This window comes from Bidens hawaiensis, unplaced genomic scaffold (assembly GCF_021521415.1).
Source record: "Bidens hawaiensis isolate Kalapana, Puna unplaced genomic scaffold, B.hawaiensis_p1.1 tig00007641_1, whole genome shotgun sequence".
NCBI classification, from domain to species: domain Eukaryota; kingdom Viridiplantae; phylum Streptophyta; class Magnoliopsida; order Asterales; family Asteraceae; genus Bidens; species Bidens hawaiensis.
The window spans coordinates 1,003,891-1,028,249 of NW_027491532.1; the positions used below are offsets into that span (position 1 = coordinate 1,003,891).

At 36.8% G+C, this 24,359-nt stretch overlaps 1 protein-coding gene and 1 pseudogene across 1 annotated transcript; both read right to left on the minus strand.

The window, feature by feature from the left end:
* Positions 1-4,024: 4,024 nt before the first annotated feature.
* On the minus strand, positions 4,025-5,041 carry LOC143635647 (peroxidase 41 pseudogene; annotated as a pseudogene).
* A 1,984-nt stretch (positions 5,042-7,025) lies between these two features.
* LOC143635648 (F-box protein CPR1-like) lies at positions 7,026-8,614 on the minus strand. Its single transcript, XM_077103425.1, has 2 exons — positions 8,604-8,614; positions 7,026-8,369 (listed from the first exon to the last, which is right to left on the minus strand). Exons 1-2 carry the CDS (start codon positions 8,612-8,614, stop codon positions 7,091-7,093), a joined length of 1,290 nt encoding a protein of 429 aa, XP_076959540.1. The 3' UTR covers positions 7,026-7,090.
* Between the last annotated feature and the right edge of the window lie 15,745 nt (positions 8,615-24,359).

Genomic DNA, 24,359 nt, shown 5'->3' on the forward strand with positions numbered 1-24,359 from the left:
TCAAATTAAATGTTAAGTTATGAATTCAAAACTTTAAATATTAAGTTTGACCAATGCTTATTTTACATATTGGTTTAAATGTTAATTAGCATTAGGATTAAAATTAATTGATTAATTATATGGAAATTATAAGCATGGAAAGTGGATGACATGGAGCATTAGGTGGACACTCTAGAAGAAGGATAAGTGAACAAATTGGTTTTGCTTTAATATATTAGTTAGATTTCATTTGGCATAAGATATTAACTTTCATTGGAATTTAACGCTGACTACTATAGATAGCTAAAAGTCAAAGATTGTTAACAAACTTTCAATTTCTAATAAGATATTTTTAGAATTTTGATATTTAACTAGGTAACAAAACTCAGTTAACACAAAATCAGTTGCATTATAGCACCAGCACTAAATTAAAAAGATAAATCTGTAAAGATCCAAAACAGTATCAGCACACGTATAGCTTATGATCAAAGCGACACAAATTTAGTTGATGTCAGTTTGGCTCGTACCGGTAATGGCGGTAAACCCAAAATATAAGTTAGTAAACAGCCAGAATAGTAACACCCGTATAGCCTATGAAACAATAAAATATAACATATTTAAAATGACGTTTATCTGTTCGGTAAAACACAGACTTTGCAGCGGTGAGTGGAAACAAATTGAATCAGGATTACAGTTATGATTATAGTTAAGGATTTTTAGGGGTTGGTACTTTGCTGTCTTAGCTTTGTCATAGGGGCAGCTAAGGATTTTTAGAGACTGTACTTTGGTGTTTTAGCTTTGTCATAGGGGCTTATATTCTCTTTATTTTAGATGGATTTTGCATGTGATTGTCTCCCCCTATTTATGAATATATGTGTTCAATGATGTTACATGTGTTCTATGTTATTATATGTGTTTGTATTGTACTATGTCATTGTTTACCACTTATTTTGTTCTTGATATACGTATTCTTTGTATGTTGCCGGTTTTGGAGACGAGGGTCTTGCTAGAAGCATCCTCTCTCTTCCTATAAATAGAGGTAAGGTTTGCTTACATCTTACCCTCCGACTTTTGATATTTGTGGGATTTATTGGGTGTACTATTGTTATATTTCATTTCCATTATCATTCTGACATTCTCCATACAACTTTAATAAGTCTCGGTAAAATTTTTTTTTCTAGTTAAGTGTGTGAAATAGCTAAAAGAAAATAATAATATGAAGAAAATTATAAAATAAAGCAAGAAAAACAATTTATTCTTCATGTCCAGTATTGTGTTCTGGATTATTGGATAGGAATTCAAAGATGAAAAGAGAAACAAAAAATATTACACTAATATGTTAATTTCTAAGTGAAAATAGATAGGGTTTTTTTTATAATGGTAAACTTCTATAAACAGATAGACAGTTTATGATACCCTTAAAAGAAATAAAGTGATTTTTAAAAAACGTGGAAACATATTATATGGCGACTTAAAAGGAATATACTAAAAGTTTATGAACTTTTACAAAAGAATGTGGAAAATGATTTAAGGCCCCCCATGATTAATTGTTGAACTGTTTGCCGATAGATTGGACATGGCAAAAACTTTTAATTTTTAAATAAGGGAAAATTTTTAAAATAGGTATTTATGAAAACAAATTTCAAGTTTAGGTATGATTTTCAAATAATTCCAAAAATAGGTATTATAAACTAGTCGGGACGAGTAGATTATTTTAGTGCACGAGTAGTTTTTAGAGCCACTTAAAACATGCCACGTGGTCATAAACTAACCATGACGAGTACGTTCACTAACCATCTAGTCGTCACGACTAAAGAAGTTGCATGTGTCGTAATCAACACCCACGAGTACTGCATAAATGGTTTAGTCGTGACGAGTAGATTACAACTTTCCGAGGCACGGGACTAACCATAACGAGTTGTTTTGTTTAACAAATTCATCGAACCGGTTAGTTTTACAAAAAACTACTCGTATTGGATATGTTTACGGAACAAACTAATCATATTGGATATGTTTGCGGAAGAACTACTCATATTGGGAATGTATAAGGTAGAAATACTCGTAATGATTATTTGAGCTTTCAAACTAACCAGTCCAGTTAATTACTTGTAAAACTAACCAGTTCAATGAATTTGGTAAACAAAACAACTCGTTATGGTTAGTTTAGTAAACTACTCGCGTCTTAGAAAGTTGTAATCTACTCGTCACGACTAGATGGTTAGTGAACGTACTCGTCACGGTTAGTTTATGGGCACGTGGCATGTTTTAATTGGTTCTACAAACTACTCATGTACTAAAATAATTTACTCGTCACGACTAGTTTATAATACCTATTTTTGAAATTCTTTGAAAACCATACCTAAAACTTGAAATTTATTTTCATAAATACCTATTTTGGGAATTTTCCCTTTAAATAATCGGTCTTTTATTGACAAACGTGAGCATGCATAGTCCATAATCAGTTAGAAATGACTCAAGCACTTTTTGTGCTCTTGTGATCAATAGTCAAATACTCTTATTTCAACTTTAACCTATATGAGCCCTAAACGTTGTAACTCTTCCATTTTTAGCCTGGAGTCCCGGACGATACCCCAATGTTAAATTTATAATATATCAAGCGTACACTTCATTGCTTCAATAAAAAATGGGTATCATTAGATGAAGTCATGAAGACGGCGGATTCATGTCTTTCGTGGAGAGAGGTACTTTTTTGAAATAGTTTGGTACAGATGATAGTTTTGAAATGGGTTTTTGTGTGTGTATATGTATGTATATATATTAAAGTTTGAAAAGCCTCAATTAAAAAAACAAAAGGATTCAATTACAATAGAGACATGTAAGCTGGCAACAAGTTGCATCACCACCCCATCGAAACAAAGTTAAAGTTCTTCAGCATTGATATGTGTGCTCGACCCGCTGGACCCTTTTCAGAAACATGGCAGCATCGGGGGCAATGGACTCAAATGTATCAAAAGCAGGAGGAATAGGCGTGTTGGTTCTCGGCACATGCCTTCTCGAATTCTCATTCTTAACAATTTTTTCGAATTCTGCCTTTAATACGGTCTGTCTAGCAACAAACCTGGTGTCCCTAAGCCCGGCAAAGGAGACACTCCAGTAAGGTCCACACAAACATGCTTACATCACAAGGGACATTTATGATCAAACTATGTCTATATTTAAACCCTGAAAGCTTCTTGAATTTAACCGCATGTTCACCAAAATTATCTAAACAAACTTTACAGCAGATTGGGCAGCGCTCATCAGGAACAGGAGATTATTAAACAATATTTAAGAATGGCGGTACTTCAGTGCCGACATGTGTGGGCTAACCCTTTGATGGGATGACTGTCAAGAAATCTTAAGCCTGGGGAGGCTGAAAACATTCTAACACCGCTCTCTGGCGAGTGGATACGTCAAATTTCTCTCCCAAACTTTGAACGATGTTACTATAAAGGGTACTTGCCAAAGCATCTTGGGTTTTGGGAGGACGGTGTCCTTATTAGCGAACCAGCCAATATCAAGATTGGGAATGGGATTGTGCAAACAATACAACACACACCTAAAATCGGAATCCAACCCATCAATACCACAATCTCGCAAAATATGGTCCAGCTTACACCGTGAGTTATAAGCAAAACTTTTAAAGTAAACATTCATTTGTTTCAAAATTCATGCCATTATTTATAAGTTCCTACTTTTTAACATGTTTGTTTGGGTCATCGTAGTGATCCCTTGCCCATCTGGTGGAATTTTAGGAAAGTTCTCTGGATACACTTTCGGGTTGCAACAATTGTTCCATGGTAAAGAATTTCAAAGCCGAGTCCTCATCAAAATTCAAAACGGTCTGTTAAAACCAGAAATACAAAAATTACTAAATGTATAATCATTTTGTGAATAACAATCTGTCATGTGTTCTTGTTTTCACATTACAAAAATTACTAAATGTGTAATAATAATATAAACATACATCAACAACTCTAGACAAACGTTACATAACTCTACAAATTCTAATACACAACCATTAGACAATACACACATATGATTACTACTGGCCCATCGGATGATTATTAAATGCATCACATCTGCGTCTAACCTCTCCTTGATTCCCAGTTTTCACCTGGTACACGCTTGTCTTCTCCATCGCACGCGCGAAGTCATTGAAAAACTTCACCTGATCCCTAGCGTACTCCTCTACAAACGGTCGGGTTCTTGGGTCAGACGCCAAAGCCTGGTCCGTACCCAAGACCCCGAGACCGTTTAACACGTTTTTAAATATCATATTATCAAAATTTCCCGCCGATATGGGGTCGAGAAACGCCGACATCGTCGGGTCATTTGTGCTATTTGCACACATTTTTTTTAACCTCTCCGCTAATTTTGGGTGGACCGACGGGTCAGGTTTGGGCCCGAATAGACGACTTTGAAATTCCTTACAATGGGCAAACCCGATAGTGTGGCCCCCGCCCATGAGGGCCACCATTTCTCGGATGGTGTAATGATGAGATTCCATTATTTTAATAATGGAATCTAGCGTCATATTCGCCCGTCCGAGTTTTCCCTCTACGTTCGATGCTTTCGACTCCAACCCGTCTTTCCGCCCGAATTTAATTTCGTAATGTGGGCCCCCGACTTGGATGATCAGGTCTCGGGTGGTGATGGCGAGGACGTCGGCGCATGAGACGACGCCGGGGCATTCTATTTCGAGAGCCATTTTGACGCGTGTCACGAGGTCGAACCCATCGCCAGCGAGCGACTCGTTAATGTCTTGGTCGCGTTCGGCTTTGTTGAAGGAGTTGGAGGCGACGAGGACGGAGGCGTCGCAGCCACCGACCATGCAGTCGTGGAAGAAGAGGCGGAGGGTGGCGGCGGCGACGGTGGGGGTGGTGGTTTGTTTTGGGACGACGATGGTTTGGACGACTTGGTGGAATCGGGGGCATGTTTTCGCGTAGTAGTCAAGGGTGAGGGGTGGTGGTTGTTGGTGGTTTGTGGTGGTGGCTTTGGTGGAAGAAATGGAGGAAATTAGGAGGATTATTATGTGGAATAATAATGGTGGATTAGCCATGGTTAAGGGAAAGAGAAGGGATTAAGGTTGAGAAAAGATAAGTTAAAAGAAGGATTTTGTTTCCTTGATTTTTGCATGCATGTGTTTGATCCACACAAATTTATATGATTATGATTTTAATAACAAAAAGTGATATATTATTTTTTAAAAAATCAGATTGGAAGAACATGAGTTTGGCTAATTTCGAGTTCTATGTTCAAAACTCTGCTTAGCTCGCAACATTTTAAGCTCTGGTTTGATTAAGGCTTGGCCCACGCTCGATATCGAACTTTTAATGAGTCTTTTTGAACATTGGTATATTTGACTTTCACTTAAAAAAAATCGAACTTTTAACGAGTCTTAAGGTTCTTCGATATGGATTTGGGGTTTGGTTCGGTTTCCTCGGTTTCTTATTGCAAGCTAATGCACAAAAAAAGCCCAGTTGGGAGTTCAAATAAAGCATGTTTGAACTTGAAATTTTAGTTAAAAATATGAATTTCATAATGCAAAATTGGTTGGATTTGTACTGGTCTATGAATAATGCTAATACTTTTGGGTTACTTAACTAATGTGTTGTTTATATAAAACAAGAACTGTCTAAAAGAATTTATGTAGGGCACCAGATTTGATCTTCAGAGTTGACATATTTGACCTCAAAAGTCAAAGGGTTATGCTGCTACAGCCTGCTGGCTTTGGGTCAAAACTTCATTTACACAAATTCAAATTGGGTTTGTTTTATAAGTGAACATGCAGACAAAGTTGTTGCTTCCTTTGAAGGAGGTGCAGATGATCAATAGTGCCCACCGAATGTTACAATCCTATCATCACGGTGGTTTGCTAAAAGAAAAAGAACACAACGCTTCGTTTATTTGTCTCACTAATTACAACTCATTAGCCCAAACTATTAACTAATTACAACTTCGGAACTAACAGCGCTAAGTGCTAACTATACTTTCTAACAGAGTTTCAACTATTCCTTAATAAACGAACGAGATCCGGAATTATTTCAAGCATTAGTTACATTTGATGCGTATAAATACTTTTCAACACTAATTAATAAGAACCATAAACTTCATACAGCCATACCTGTATGAAGCATTAAAATAGATTGCTTCCTAACTATAGTACTATACTAAAGGCCTTAAGTTAACTTCACGGTTAACAGCATAATCGTACATAATATTTATAAAAAGTTCATATTCAACATAAATGATAATCTCACAGCTAACATAAGCATTGACCCGCATTGTGGCGTGTTTAGCTTTACGAATATGAACACAAATTACTATAAACCAACCGAGAAACCATGTAGTAAATCACAAAGAATGAACCAAATTTTATGTAAATCCCAAAACATTAATGTGTCAGCAGTGCAGGTTCATAAACAACAAATGCAGCCTCTCCATCTTGCTTAAGGCGCCACCCTTCTTAATGTGTGTTACTTATAAAATGTTGTCTATTATAGCTTTCATATATAATGCAGGACCATATCAAAACAGAAAGCCAACACACATTCCTTCCATACGCAGAATGATAGACATTACGCAATTTACAAGTAGACATGTTTCATCTACATATGGTATAGCATCATACATAAATAGCAAAACAAGCTGGATTAAAGTCTCCTTATGTTTTGAGACCGAATGGCCAATTTGGCGTGTTTTAAGTTATGTGTTAAGCCACTGTCTTCATTAGAGAAGCAAGTACACATTAATAGCGGACAGCTAAGTCCACGAACCTATCATACTTACGCACGATAAACATCAGCAGTTAACAAACATATGTTCTTTTCATTTCCACCATAATCCACATTCCAATCTTACATGCCAAATTCATGAATTGTTTTGGGGAAGATAGATATTACAGTTTCTCAAATTTGAAATTAAACCTATGATAACTAAAATTCAGTTTCTGAAACAAGGAATGATTAAAGAGAATACCAAATATGAAGAGATATTATTATGAAACCGCATCATCTTGGCATTTGAAGATCATCTTTTGTTGCATGATTAGAGCGCCAAAAGTGTTTCCAAGCCATTGGTGATTTGGTTCATGCCTCGCATGTATGCTTCAAAAGACTTCCTTCTTTGCAATGTAGCCTTTACCGTTGTCATAAACCGTAAATTCTGGCTGATCTAGCAGAAGTAATGTTTCCTTGTAGGGATACACAAAAAATGAACCTATTCCATCAAATCCAATGCTGCTGATGTGTTTTGAGTTGGGTCCATAAACAACAACCGACACCGAACCGTCATACGGGTCATGAGGATGTCCTGCAATTTCCATTATAGGTTCACCACTCTTCCTAAATCCCAATACGCGAAGTATTGTTGCACTCGGTGCGCAAATAGTGAATAGCTTTGTAAACGACTTTGGCACACCATCCTCCATCCTCCATACATTATAATCCCACTCACTCTCACCACAATCAAGCACAACAAGAGACTCCCTTATATTAGAGATGTACAAAGTACAGTGAGACTGGTAATATACCAGATTATCGGGGAGGCTTATTTTTGTAAATTCTTCACTTGTCAAATCAAATGAAACGATGAGATTATAAGACTCAAGTCCACCACCTGCAACGCTCATATCAGTAGCAAGCCAATAACAAAACCCTTCCACACCTTGCCTACAGCCGAACTGAATCGACTTACTAAGAAGATTGCTGCACGGACTTCTCCAAGCCCCTGTGCTTAACGTAAAAACCTCTACCTGATAAGGAATACAATTTACACTTTCCATATCCTTCCAACCACGCTTAATCTGCGTGATCTTGACAATCTTCGGATCATTAGTCTCACGGCAAACCCCAAAATCTACAAAAGTTCGGTACCTCCTTTGTTTCACATCGGCCACGTTAGGCACAACAACAGCAACAGCTTTTCTAATAGAAATATTCCAAATAACAGCCATCGTTGTTATGTCACCGCCGTGGCGATAATAACCATGCACACACACCAAGCCATGAGAGCTGCCAATTATGGCAGGAGAGGTAAGCATGTTAACTAACGCGGGTTCAGTAACTGAAACTCTCTGGTTGGGGAAGGTGTTGTTATCATCATCAACAACTGAAACATATGTTCGCTCACAAATGTTCTCGTGGGGATCATACCTCACAAGTAGATGATGCTGCAGGTGTTGTTTGTTTCGGGCGTTATATTCGGAAATGAAACGAGAGCTGTCGATGAGTGATTTCCATGTTTTGGATACCGATCGGCATTGAATCAATGGTTTGAGAGACAGCCTTTTGATGATGTTCTCTTGGACTTCAAGCGGCAAACATTTTACGGAGTTGTTTGCCGAACCAAATTCTAGGGTTTGTTCGGGTCTGTGGATGGGGAGAATTCTGCATATAATAATAGTAGGCAAAACGGCACCGTATTGAATTTGGGGTCTCTAACGGTCTTGAAAGATAAAGCTTTATTAATTTGCTTAAGGAAAATTCCCAAAACATGTCAATTCAAAAATTTTAACTTTATATTTGTCTCTATACTAACATGACGTCGCCTCTACGTTAGAAATTCGATATGACATGTTTATTAAACTCGTCTTAACGTCATGTTAGCTTAAAACTCGTTGCCTCTCAGCCATGTTAGCTCAAAACTCGTCTTAACGTCATGTTAGCTTAAAACTCGTTGTCTCCCCACCATGTTAGCTCAAAACCCGTCACCTCCCCGTCATGTTAGCTTAAAAATTAAATTTAATAAATCTTGTTATTTAAACAATATATCTAAACAAGGTACACATAAAATGATTTTTATGATATGCATGAGTATTCTTAATCATATTATTATCCAAATCCCAATATACAAGAATTTAAAAACTAATAAAATTAAAAATATTTAAATATTTTTTAAATCAGTTTAGGATCCATGTTTGTATTAAAGATAATGTAGAATTTTTTTAGCTAACATGGTAGGGAGACGACGAGTTTGAACTAACATAGCGGGGGGTCAACGAGTTTTGAGCTAACATGACGGTGAGACGACGAGTTTTGAGTTAACATGATGGAGAGACGACGAGTTATGAAACATGTCGTCTCGAACTCCTAACGTAGATGCGAAGGCATGTTAGTAAAGGGACAAATATGGAATTAAAATTTTTAGGGGACATATTTAGAATATAACTCTAAAAAATGTAGAAATTTTTCCTATTATTTATTCTGCACATAATAGTAGTCTGAGTGTCTGACTTTTACTCTTTTACCTTTTTATATGAAACTTGGCCGTGTTATTGGGCGATGGACGATCTTAAAAGATAAAGCTTTATTACTTATTTAGTTAATCCTTAGGTTGCACCAAGCATTAACCAGTAAGTCAGTAACCAATGTTCTAATTTTTAGTTTTCATAGTTACTATATTTAATGACCCTTTCTTTTGTCGACTTGTAATCTACTCCTAGGGATAGACCTAAGTGGTTTCTATGGGGTCGTCCGTACCTTATGAATTATTCTTTGTTTTTAGTATATGTAAGTGACCTAATCTTGACCGACTCCATGGTTGTCTTCATATGAATATGTTAACTTAAGTGAAGAGAAAGAATAGAAAACACAAACAAATGAAAGTTTTTCTGGTTTATTTGAGAAGAAACAATTAAGAAGACGAAAAGAGGATGGCATTTTTTATTAAAATAGTTCAAATAATGATAGTTAAGACGGTAATTGATCAGGTATTGGTAATCTCAGGGTCGGCCTTCACTCTTTCATCTTTAGGCTCCATAAAGATAATGCTTTATTACTTTTTGTTGGTTAATCCTTAGGTTTGCACCAAACATTAACCCCTGTACCAATTTTTAGGTTTTTCATAATTACCATTTTTAATAACCTTTCATAATTTCTATAAGGAAAGGGATTGTACGCTTTGTCCCTGAGTTCACCTAATGAGAGAAAATAAAAGAATAGAAAATTTTTTATTTGATATTTCATTTCTTTTCTTCTCGTTTATTTTCAAATTGAAAAGAAAACATTTTCTTTCAACCTGCTCTTTATGTCTCTGTGTTTTACTTCCATTTGTTTTCTTTTCCTCCATTTAACGAAACGCATGAACACAATTTTCTCTCATTTTCTTTATTTTCTTCCTTAAAAAAATCTCATCACAATAACTTTTTTCTTTTCTTCCATTTCATTGTTTTTCCATCCTTAAATAAACTTGGGAACAGAGTGGTAAAGAAAAGAAAATGAAGGGAAATGTAAAGAAAAAAATGATTCATTTTCTTTCTTTTCTTTAGTTGAGTGAACTCGGGAACATAGTAGATAAAATGGCGTCACGCCGTATTGTAGCATGAAATTTGGGTTGTCTAATGGTCCAATATTCAGGGTCGGCCTAGTATTACTCTTTTACCTCTTTATATAAAACTTGGAGTCTCGGACCGTGTTATTAGGTGGTCTTAAAGATAAGCTTTATTACTTTTTGGGTTAATTTTTAGGTTGCACCAAACATAATTTTTAGGTTTCATAATTACCATGCTTAACGACTCCTTTTAAAGTAGGGGAAATGAGGAACCATTTGTAAAAAAAATCATATAAAAACTCATTTTTATATGTACAAAACATGTTTTTGCTTAAGTTTTTTTAGCTTTTACATATAAACACATATAGAATTGTTTTAACAAAAAAATGTAACCAGTTAAAAATAGGTATAACAACTTTTTTTTTTACAAAATTTAGTGTTTTTATTAAAATGTATTCCACATTTATATGCATGAACTCAAAAAAAAAAAAACAAAAAAATACTAGAAGCAAAGTTATAACTGCTATAGCTTAGAATATTTAGGTATCATTCAATATTTGTTTCAATTCATTTTAGCAAATATTAGAAGAACAAAGAAAATAGCATTGGTTTATGAACAGAATTCATGAATCCATTTTTTTTTACTTAAATCCAGGTTCGTCTCTGAAAATTTAAATACCTTGGTCGAACCGAGAAAAAAAAGGCCCATAGGCCTTAACGAATAACGAAATAAATAAGCTAATTTTTATAAACGGCAACTAATGTTATAACAATAAACATATGGATTAGTAAGTGTACAGATGTGTTAGTGATGGAAACTAGGTATTCCGCTATCTCAGATGACAGAATATGACAATTAATCACGATTTAATGTTTTCAAACTAGTTTAGTAAAAAAAAACTATATATGATCATCATCTCTTAATTTATAAAGACACAATAATTAATTACGCATCAACCAGTTCCAAATATCATCCATTTTAACGTAAATTTGTATGTATATACAGATCACAAATCAGAAATCTATGCTATTATTTCCTTATAAATAAAATATAAGGGTTAGTTATATTAATTGTAAAACTTAAAGGTTAAAAGTGTTTTGTTTTAATTTATATTGAAATAAGTCAAGGACCATTCTTGTCATATGTCAAAACTTGTTTTGAAATACCTTCTGCACCTGTGTCTCCTTTCTCTCCAACTCTAATATTCCGGCCGACGAACATATTTTTCCGGCGAGTGTTAAACACCAAAATTAAAGACCAAATCGACCAATTAACGGTGTCGTTTGACTCGGGATCTCTTACCGATCTTTGGCCCCCAAAAATTACGTGCCTCGGACGAAGGTCCAGCTCGCACACCCCTCGGGCCGGCCCTGCTTAAATCATACAATAAAAGCCACAAACACCGGAAACTACGTCACATCAAACTTATGTCAATTCGATCATTTTGTAGATTTGTATTTAGACCTATTTTTGTATCACAAAAAACCCAAAGTATTTATGTCATCAATAATCTCTTGGATTTTAATTTCTTTGCCCTCAAACACCATCTCATTATCCCTCACTATTCAAATCATCTAACAAAGTTACACTCCTAGACCGCATATTAAGTAGGTTATGACTCCTCAATGTAACTTCTTAAGAAATAGGAGATATATAATATATTAGATTTATGTAAATTTGTTCGAATCAAGGATAAACCTTGTGTATTATATATAATACTAGGTTTAGTGGCCCGTGTATCACAAGGACGAAAATTAATAATTAAATTCGTCAGGTAAAGGTAAATATATATGATTTGAGCAAATATAAATTCTGAATTTATGTGTAAAGATGATTTGACATAAATATTATTATTATTTTTTTTTTGTAATTAGAATAAAATACATGAATAGAAATTTATGAGAAATGCAGATTCACTATTTAACAATTTATTGTATTTGCTAGTAAATTTATTATTTGGTGTATAAGATTAGAACATCACATACTTGTTAGACGTAAAAGTTTGTATGATCAATTAAAATATAATATTGAAAAACACTAAGTTACAAAATATAGTGAAATCATATAGTGTCATTGTAAGGCCCCGAGCTCGGTGGCCCTACCGTTGGCGTGCTGGATTTACTCATTAACATCGTTCTAGAATCAGAGTTAATTAAAACCATTTGCGGAATATAAAAGTCAACCATTCATACAACTCATCAAGTACTAATTTTAAACAGAATAACAAAAGTCTTAACGGTTAAACATAAACGACACGTAAATCTTCTTTCTTCGATGCCAGTCTTTCACTTTATTTGCCACGTATCTCCCTTCAAGCAACCTGTCTCATTCTATTCACCTGTGTGCATACTAAAAGTCAGTTACACTGAGTAAGTTCTAGTTAATCAATCAACATACATTGCATTCATATCCTTACTTATACGTATACAGAGATACATATTTCGTATTTTACTTACTAATATTCCTTTCATACATACTTACGTACATACATGCACACTTACATACTTTCTTTCATATTATATATATATATATATATATATATATATATATATATATATCATTTCTATACTTATATTACTTTCATATTACTTCTTCATTTTAAAGAGCATTTCGTCATACATACCTCAGATATTATAAGGGTCCGGTCCCTCCATACCTCGGATATTATAAGGGTCCGGTCCCTACATACCTCGGAGATTATAGGGGTCCGGCACCCTACGTACCTCGGATATTATTAGGGTCCGGTGCCCTTCATACCTTGGATATTATTAGGGTCCGGTACCCTCCATACCTCAAATATTATTAGGGTCTGGTACCCTTTTTCTCGTACCATACAACCATATAACCATACGTGTCTCGTTTTTCGACCATACAACCATACGTTTGTTGTATATCTTTCATTACATCAAGTGTAGATAAATAAATATAACCACGTGCATATTGATCAATAATTCTCTATCGTTCACTTAGATACACAAACATACAACTAATATACACTTACCACACAAGGTAAGTGTATTGACTAGCACATAGTAGTATGCACACAGCCCTGAAAATATAACACGGAAAAGGGGCTAGAACTCACCTGTAGTCTGTTCCTCTTCGAGTTAATCATAATGCCCTTTCTTCAATTGAGTACGGCTAACTATTTAATGATTTACAATATTAATTTTTTTATAAATATCTTATATTATTCCTAAGTTAACGATCCGAACTTATAACTTTAACGGAACCAAACTTTATTAATTAACGAACCAAACTTTATTGGTTAATGAAACCGAACTTCATCGGTTAACGAAACCGAACTTTATTATTTAAGAAATCGAACTTATAAGTTGAGATCTTTATAAGTTACAAGTCCCGAACTTTTAAGTTAGTGATTCCTTAATGTTGGTGCATTTTGTGACCGTCGCTATGCAATTCTGATCAGCGGAAACGAAGTACGAAGTTAGAACAACTTGGCTTTCGACTATGATAGGCTTTTTAAATCTTTTAATTTGCCTTACCTGGATTGTGCAGAAGTTGATGAGAGAATAGCTACGAAGATGCTTTATGATGAGGAAGAAACTCTTGTGCAACGACCGCAGTACGATGAATGTCAACCTTCCTCGTCAAATGCTGTCGATACCCCTGCTGCCTCTACAGAAGAGGAATTCTTCAATCCGTTTCACTCTCAACAACAATCACCCATTGATGAGCTATCTTCGAACCTGGAAGACAATCTGCAAGTCAGTTCGGTTCCGACTACGAGTGTTCACAAAAATCACCCTTTGGAGAACGTGATAGGTGATCTGTCCGACGGTGTACAAACAAGACGAAGCTTGAATGAGCACACTTGTGTTTACACAAGCATTAAAGATACATGCATCATTAACGAATGCTTGTACACCAGCTTCATAAGCCAGATTGAACCAAAGAACTATCAAATGGCTCTCAAGGACAGCTCGTGGGTTGAAGCCATGCAAGAAGAGTTAGCCCAGTTCAAGAAGATGGAGGTTTGGAATTTGGTTGCAAAACCGAAAAATGTGCATGCGATTGGCACAAAATGGGTTTTCAAATGCAAGAGAGATGAAAAAGGGATAATTATCAGGAACAAGGCGAGGCTGGTTGTAAAAGGTTTTAATCAGCAAGAGGGGATCGACTACAATGAAGTGTTTGCTCCTGTGGCGAGATTGGAAGCGATTCGATTATTTTTGGCATTTGCGGCACACAAGGAGATGAAGGTGTTCCAGTTAGACGTGAAAAGTGCGTTTCTTAACGGTAAAGTTGATGAGGTTGTGTACGTTGAGCAACCTCCGGGTTTTCCTGACCCAGACTTTCCTGATCAAGTGTTCAAGCTAAGTAAAGCGCTATATGGGCTACATCAGGCCCCTCGAGCCTGGTACTCAACTCTATCCGATTACTTGCTTGAGAATGAATTTGAAAGGGGAAAGATCGATAGCACACTGTTCGTTAAGAGAAATGGAAGAGACTTTCTTCTGGTTCAAGTCTACGTGGACGACATCATCTTTGCTGCATCAAAAGTCGCCATGTGTCAGGAATTTGAAGCCGTCATGAAAAAGAGGTTTGAAATGAGTGCTATGGGTGAACTAACTTTCTTTTTAGGACTGCAGGTTGATCAGAAGAAAGATGGGATGTTCATTCATCAGACTAAATATGTCCAAGACGTTCTCAAACGCTTCAAGATGGAGGACAGCACACCATTTGATACTCCAGTTTGCGTCAACCATAAACTGGGTGCTGATTCAGACAGTGATACAGACGTGGACCCCACCCAATATCGGGCAATCATAGGTTCTTTAATGTACTTAACTGCATCTAGACCTGATATTATGTTTGCAGTTTGTCTTTGTGCTCGCTTTCAGGCAAACCCAAAGGAATCTCACATGAAGGGTGTGAAGAGGATATTGCGATATTTCAAAGGCAAGCCTAAGCTAGGGTTGTGGTACACGAAAGGAGGAGACTTGGAGTTAGTCGCCTACACAGATTCTGATTATGGAGGATGCAATCAGAATCGGAAGTCAACAACAGATGGATGTCAGTTTCTTGGAGGCAGATTAGTGTCATGGCAATGCAAGAAGCAGACCTCAGTCGCCATTTCTACCTGTGAAGCAGAATACATGGCAGCAAAGAACTGCTGCTCCCAGGTTCTTTGGATACAACAGCAATTGCGCGATTATGGTCTGAATTTCACTCATACTCCTATTTGCATAGATAACACTGCTGCTATCTCAGTAACTAACAATCCCGTAAAGCATAGCAAAACTAAACACATTGACATCCGTCATCATTTTATACGAGATTGTGCTGAGAAGAAATTGATTGTGCTCGAAAAGGTTGATTCGTTAGATAATTTCGCTAATTTTTTTACTAAAGCGTTTGACAAAACTCGTTTTCAAAACCTTGTTGAGCTAAATGGGATGATCAATCCCGAGTAACCGTGTTTTTCGTTTTTGAGTATTTGTAAAAAAAAATAATAAAAAAAAACGTCACTATCGCTTAGAATTATGTCGGTTGCTTCAGTTTGAAGGACATATCTTCGGATATGTTTGGTCCTCATTTCTACCTGTAGAGTATGAGGATAGCCATTAACCAGATGACTGAAAGTGATCGAGGCGGTTTATGATGTGTTTTTATTCTTTCGCTGAAAATTAGTCGTTCATACTTAGTTAGAAGGACACATACTCGTATGTGGTCGGTCCAGCTGATCCATTGGATCTTCAGGATAGCCGTTTACCTGAAGACTTCAAATTGATCGGGGCGATAGAAGTTAAATTTTTTTTTAGGGAGATGAAATTATTTTTCAAGTCTACTACTTCGTAAGAAGTTTCTTTACTATGTTTAAAAGAAAATTGATCCAACCTTGGAAAGTGATAGACAAACTGATTTTGTGTGCTTAATTAGTGAAGTTATTAGGCCTAAAAGACTTTAGAACAGTCATTGTATGTCATGGTAGCTTTTTATGGTGCGTAAAAGTAGAAGTGATACAAACTAAATCTCCTCGATTTTACGTGGAAACTCCTTAAGAGTTGTGCATGTCTCCATATATATCTTTCCGAATGATAGGCAGAAAAGCGATTACCCAGTCATACACGAGCCCGTGAGTGTTCTGATTCCCGTGAAAATAGCGTGTCAAGAAACTGCAGTGATCCAGATTCGGGACTTGCAGTTGTTTACGTCTCTGAAACTGTGTAAATCTTGTTATTAAAAAAAAACTGAGACATTCTAGAGCTTATAATGTTAATACTTCTCAATCAAGATGCAAGAAAGAGAACGGGAAGAAGAGTCTAAAGATCGAAGAGTACTTACTATTTAATCAGACACTACGGGTCGAGGTCAACTCGGGGTGACTTGGGGAAAGCCAAATACGCTTTGAGAATAAATAGGAGACATCACAATCTCTGATGTGTTGCCCATTTAAATTTTGAGCTTAATTGAACCTAACCCGTATCACAGAAGCGAAGAAAACCATTTTAAGTTATTTACCTGCTTACAACCTGTCTCTTTATGTCATAATACAGCTGAACATGGATCTATGTGACAGTCACGTAATTAGTATGATTCCTGTTCGGATCTTTTCTAAAACGTGGTAGTCCCTGTCGAGACTGAAATTTGATCCCGTGTACCTTATTTCTAAGTTTTATCCTACTTATGTAGTTGTATGATTTTATACCTGGTTACTTGGTCTTGATCGTATTATTTAACTCTTTAAAGGATGTTTTAAAACTTAATTGCAAATTGTTCAAATTATAGGGGTTTGTTTTGTTAATTTTAACATCGGCGAAGTTATCCCAACTTCGCCTGCAATAGGCGAAGTTATCCATAACTTCGCCTGTATAACCTTGACCCTATGATGACAGTGAGTCGGATTTTGAGGAAGATTTACATCAGTTGGTCCATAGATCGAGAAGGGAACGGGCAGGTGCAGGTTCGGGAGCTGGTGAGAGCTCAAGGGTGGTTCGTTTCACTCCACCCGCACTGTCTGGTATGACTATAGTCCCTACACCATTGCAAGTTACAGGGCCAATCGCCACGGATGTTCCAGTGGTAACTACCTCATCTTCCTTCGGCATCCCACCCACTACATTCCAGCTCTCGGCTCCGGAGATTGTGTCCCTGCCACCTCCAACTCTTACTCCAACGGAGGTCGTAGCAAGGTTTGTTGAGTCGACAGTTGTTGCTACTGCAGGGTTGTCGGTTACGATACCACCTGCGGTTACGTTTCCACCTGTTTCTGAGGTGCCGGTTACATTGGGAATCCCTCCTCCGTACGCTCAAGATATATCATATATGAGGTTTGATTTCGATGCAACCTTATCCGATTCGGAAAGAATAGCAGCGCTAGAAAGGGTCGTGGCAGAACAATCAAGGGTAAATCTTATCCAGACTCATGCTATTCAGCGCCTCGTTGCGGAGAATCAAATTCAGTCGTCCCTCCTGATCGAGCATGGTAAAATAATTGATGCCTTAAAACAGTTCTTGGCATCTCAGGGGGAGACGGGCTGTAAGGGTGATGAGCTGAGGACGAAGAAGCGTAATGATCGAGACGATGATCCCAATGCATCGAAAGGTGCAGGTGGAGAGTTGCCAAGAACTGAACAAGCTCTTGGGACTTCCACATCTCAGGGGGAGTCAACGAGTGCAGCTGGCGGTTCAGGGGGTGATGATGTGGTGGTTGTGGATGCTGAGGAGGTGTTAGATGATGTTATAGGTGATGAGGATGTGTTACCGATGGAGGAGATAGAGAAGATAGGGGCTGAGATTGTCATTGATAGTGAGATTGAAGAATGAGAGATTGTGGAGGAGAACGTTGAGCACGAGATTCCGGAAGTTGATAAGGCAGATATGGGTCAAGATATGGGAAGCGATGAGACGGAATGGGAGGAGCAGCCAAGATAGAAAGAAGGCTACGCTCAGTGGTTCGTAAAGACTAAGAAACCGGCGGTCCCTACTATGTTCAAGAAAAGTTACAACATCAGGGGTTATGCTGAATCGAAAAAGGGGATTATATGCTGGTTATATGATGAGCAGTTGAGGCTTTTTGTGATTAAAAGGTATGATGGGGTTCAGTATTTCAAGAGGCTGTTGAGATCGTTGAATACGTTTCCTGAGTGTGAAGTGAAGGACTTAGCCAGGTTGGGGTTGATAAACAGGAGTGATGATAACATGGCTAGGGTCATTGGGAAGATAGTCTGGAAGGAAAGCATAAAGGAGAAAAAGTTCGAGCTGTTGAAACCACAGAAAGGAAAGCTTGTTGAAGACAAAGACAGAGGAATGAGAGCAGATGGCAAGCCTTGGATGATCATGAAGTATAAGCCGATCCGGTGTTTAAAAGAAGTGCCGATGAAACAAATGCCTAAGGATGTGCTCAAAGATCTGAAGTGGTGGTATGTGGATTGTGAAACAGCTGAAGCAGTAATGGAGGATGAAGATGAACAAGAGCTGATGAGAGTTTATGATCCTATGCATCTAGTGAATCTGTCTCAAGCTGATCTGCAGGTGCTGAACGAGAAAAAGATATTTTATATTCCTGCTTGGAAAGAAGAAGCAAAGAAGTATCAAAGAGTTGTTTCGGTTTGTGTACGAGAAGGCGTTCATGCTTGAAGATGAAAGATACAAGATTTTTGGGATTACAAGACACGTGTTTGAAGATAGAGATATGAAGCTACTGCCAAGGGGGAGTCTGTTGGTACATGATGTCAGTAGTTCAGTGTCTAGTGTCTGTAATCGAGTTAGTTGGATTTGTATTTTGTATTAAGCGAAGTTAGCTCACAAGTTCGCTTATATAGGCGAACTTGTGGAACAAGCGAAGTTAGTGACAACTTCGCCTAAACATGTTAGGCGAAGTTGTCGTCTGTTATATACGGCTAGGTTACGGCTGAATTAGGTGAATCAGTTTATGAGTTGTTCAGAGTTTGTGTAATCGGTGATCAGTGAATCACGTGTTTCCAGTTGCAATACAACATGTCTTTGTTTATTGTAACGTGTGTTTGATTGTGTTAACGTGTATCGTCTTCTACGCTCGTATCGTCTTACATAGGGATTCCGCACCTACGTAGAATGAGATATTCCGTGTAGATCCGGCTGGGAACCTACACTTAACGAATTCATAGGTTAACGATTTCTTAACAAACATATAGGTTATGATTCCTAAACGAGTCGGGTCACGGTCCGGTTTATGTTTTCATTTAAATAGAGTTGGGCTAAGCTCTCATATCTTTATCAGGAACCGGGTGCGGGTTCCCTTTAATTCTAATCGGGTCAACTTCGAGTCGACTACCCTTGATTCCACCCAAGTGGAATTTCGGGTGGAATACCTCATGCTCCAATCGAGTCGAGCCTTTGGGTCAAGTACCCATTTAGCTTCATTCGAGTTGAATGGGAATCAACCCCCCTTCATTCAATCGGTTCGAATGGGGTCGATCCCTATTCTTCAGTCGATCCAAAATTCCAGCTGGTCCCTTATAGGGATGGCAATGAAACCTGAACCCGATGGAAAAACCCGAAACCAGACATAAATAGGACGGGTAATACCCGATCCATTAGGGTTTGGGATTAGTTTTGAAATTTTTTGTGGGTTTGGGACGGGTTTGGGATTTGTAATATACCCGATAACATTAACCCATTTACCCGATTATATACCCGATGTACCCGACATAACTTTTTCTATATTTATATATAGTATACTTTAAATATTTTAAATATATTATTTGTTGAAACTTGTTATAGCAATTATTTGAGACATTTTATTTTATGGAAATCATTATTTGTAGTAGATTAGTTATATTTTGTCAAAATTCGATGGAAACCCGATGGGTTTTGGGCCTGGTATACCCAATGGGTATTTTGACAAAACCCGATTGGAACCCCGAAACCCGATGGGAAAACCCGAAACCCGTCGGGTAATTACCCGATTAAAACCCGACGGGTTTGGGATGGGTTTGGGACAAGCTTTCATAATCGGGTATGGATTTGGGAATGGCTAAACCCGACCCAAACCTATCTCATTGCCATCCCTAGTCCCTTTTGCTTCTAATCAACTCCCCTATTCGGGTCGATCTTTAATCCACTCGATTCAATCAAGTCGAGTCACTTGTCTTTATTCGAGCCAAAAACTGCCCCTATTCGACTGAAATTTTGATTCGACCTCTACTACCCCATTCGACTCGATTGGCCGAGTCGACCCGTTAATTCCAAAACCACTCGAATCAGATTCTGGTCGAGCTCCCTTCACTTCATTCAACTCATTTGAAACCCAAGTTTCAATCGACTCCTTTTTGAGTCGATTTATTTTATTCCATTAGATCCGATTGGAATCCTGATCCCCATAACCATTCGGTCCTGATATCACTTGAGCCAAGCTTGGTTTTTATCAAATCATTTAAACCGAACCCAACTCATTTACATGGTTCAAATAGTTTTCATTTGAGTCGAGTATATTGGTTTGTTTCGTTTTTAACTTACAAGATACAGTGGTTTATTATTACTTTATACTATTAAGAATGAGGTGAAGACGAATAAAAAGGATTAACTTGTTAACATAATGTAACACCCCGGCTTTAAAGCGGAATACGCCAGGGTGCAACGTACAGATAACTCATAAGCTCGTAACACAATAAATAGTGACAATATATTTATTTTATTCCATAATTTCGCAAGTACACAAATAGTTTGATAATAAGCAAACAACATTACATCTAAAAGAAACAAATATTATTTATTGAAATAATCCTAAGTTATAACTAGTTTTCATGTCCTGGAACTTTATCGTATCAACCTGCAGCACGTTTAAAATAATATATTTTGTCAACAACACATGTTGGTGAGTTTTCATAAGCTTGTGTGTATATGAATATATATAAAATGCGCGATTCAATAATCGTAATGCAATAAATATTAAAACATAACGTAAATGAAATCAAATAGTGTCGCCCTCCCCTTCATTTAGCCGAAGCCGTAGAAGTTGGGGAAATGAGAACCACCTTACGTAAACAACCGAAGTCGTAACGTTAGACGGCGCAGGTACGTCCCGTCGGACCCTCCCACTATGTGTATGCGTCTGCGTAACTTCCACCATAAAAACAGTAAACATGTTGTACATAATTAACATATAATCACATACAATATGCAAGAATAATTTTAACATGTACGATAAATGTGAATCGGTTTGTGAACAAGCGCATAACTAACGAAATAAAACTTGTGACATGTTACACCCAAAAAATATTAAAAGCGTTAAAAAGGAGTTATGAAAAACTCACATGTTAAATAAGCAAGAATGAGTAAATAAGCGAAGATGTCTTTAAGCGAGTGAACCGGCAGGGTTCGGTTCAATGAGCGACCTTAGATAAATAAATAACTAGGATCAAAATGAGGTTGAAGAAAATAAGAAAAAGGTGGCCGACATGTTCGGTTTATAATTCTTAGACGAAAAAGTTTGTTAAAAATATATTTTTATTTTATTTTATTTTTATTTGTTAAAAGAAAAAGGTTAATTCTTTGGTTTTAAAGATGATTTATTTTAGCCTTAGGAAAAGAGTAGGTTATAATAATTATTAGTTAATTTAAATGGTATCGGTTCGTTTCTGAGCCGAATATTATTTAACAAAACAAGTTTAACGAATGGTTCATGCTTTTGGTTGGACATGAACTCGGTTTGATTCGGATTTATGTCTAACATGCTTGAAATGATAAGATGACGTGACTTGTTGGACAATCTTAGTCTTGTTTATTAGTTTTGCAAAAGTTAGTTTTTAACATAAAACTGTTTTTTTTTAACCGAGCATTAACGTGTCGACGAGCGATAGTGAAAACACAACCACGGTTGTTAATTTAGAGTGACAACATGATGATGATCACGTGATATGTTGTAAAGAAATAAGACAATAATTACCCGAGGATGGAATATCAAAGAAGAATGAAGAACTTGAAACTTGGATTTTAGCACCATTTGAAAAGCAAGAACACAATTGAAAGTGTAAAGTGTTGTTGTAAATGATTTGTAGAAGTATGAGAGCCTTTATATAGGCTTCAAATCGTTAATAACAAGGTGAAGTGGTTAATTGCATAAGCTAGTCATAAGGCTAGTCTTAAGCAATATTAATCACAAAATTAATGAATTTTGACCCAATTTGGTGAAGGAGGAAATTAATTATCAATAAAAAATAGTCTAGGTTCATTCAAGACTTGCAAAAACGAGTCAAATTGCGGGAATTTAGAAAGGATGAGAAGAAGGCGGTTGACCCGCCTTGAAGAACACCAATACTTATAAACAATTAAGTAACACAATCAAATACTCAATAAATGTGGAGATTTTATTAATAATTAATTATCCGAAAAGTATCAAAATTTTAAAATGGTTTAGGTTTTTAAAAATGACGAATGTCACAAGATTCACAACTTTTAGAAATTTTGTCCCGAAATTAATTTAAAAATAAATTAAAAAAAACTACTACATGGAGTTGTTAAAAGTTCTAACAAATTTTATATACATATGAAAAATAAATTCGATAGCTAAATAAATTAATGGCATTGATCTTTAAATGACCTGAAAAACGCCACAAATGGGATGTATGGCAAGGGCACTTATATATTGGATGTACCAATGACGTATCCACCATATCCTTGTCATACTGCATTTGTCTTGTTTCCCAAAATCATTCCAAGTTCCGAGTTATTCCACACAACTGTACTTATTATGTTTTCTATGCGAGAACTTTGATAATTACGTGTCGACCCGTAATTACCTTTATCGTCGGATGATCTACATAATCCATCCCATTGTGTGGGATTTAAGATAAACTGTCACACCCTCAAAATCCACTAACGGAGTTTTACCGTCAGAGGGTGTGAACTAACAGGATCGGATTCATTAGTTATAATCAAACCATAAAACAAAGTTTCAAAACCATGAAAACGTTTACGAGTATTTAAATGCGGAAGCGTAAAAACCATAAAAAAAATGTTGCGTCACGCAGGACGACTTAAACCCAATGATAACAGTTTTAAAATAGTTTGCATAACAAAAGCGTTTTCAAGCAATGCATGATCCTATACCGCGCGCCCGCCTCGACTACCTGAGAATAACATACTAAAAGTGTCAACACGGGGTTGGTGAGTTCACAAGCTTATATCAATAAAGCGTTACGTTTGCGTTCAGCGTTTTACGTTTAGCGTTCAGCGTTTTGCGTTACCAGATAGTGTTATGTCAATTATATATCTATAGGTAGCTAGCCTATAAAACAAGTATTACTAAGTGTTCGACACCGAAGCTGACTGTTTATCATTTGCCTTGCCACCAGGTCTATCCCGACCATGGTATGTGTTTAGCCAAGATTACACCCACTCGACCTCCAGTCGAGTTTAGCGTTGGGTGGGGTTTGTCAAACCCAGTAGTACTACTCAACAATGACTCGCTATTATCCAATATTAAACGGTTCGATGTGAATGAAGGACTTTAGTTATTGCGTTTGCCACTTAGTCTTTACAAGTGATATATAATTTATATTAACAAAATCTTAAATGCGTTTTCGGAGTATGTTATCTCCCCAAGTGAAAAGCGTTTGAAAATAGTTTAGAGGGGTAAGTGAACTCACTGTTTGCGAAGAATTCCCAAAATAAATCACCAAAGGATGCGCGTCACAGAAAAACTCTCTCTAGCGTTCTAAAACAACAAAGAGATTTTTCTAAGTGTCGGAACTATTATCGAGTCTCTAGACTCGGCACATAATACCTATGCACACAATGTGTTTCGTGTTTCGTTTGTGAATAGCGTGTGACTTTAACAAGTACATTCGTGATACATTACATGTGTGAGCAATTATTTACGTGTCATGTATTAATAATGTACATCACTAGAAATTACTCCCCGTAAGGGCAATTTGGTCACACATAACAATTAACTAGCAATTATTCCCCGCAAGGGCAATTTGGTCAAAACACGACAACTATTTAGCAAGTATTCCCCACAGGGGCAATTTAATCAAAACATAACAATTATATAGCAAGTATTCCCCACAGCAATTTGGTCAAAACATAACAATTATATAGCAAGTATTCCCCACAGGGGCAATTTGGTCAAAACATAACAATTAACTAGCAATTATCA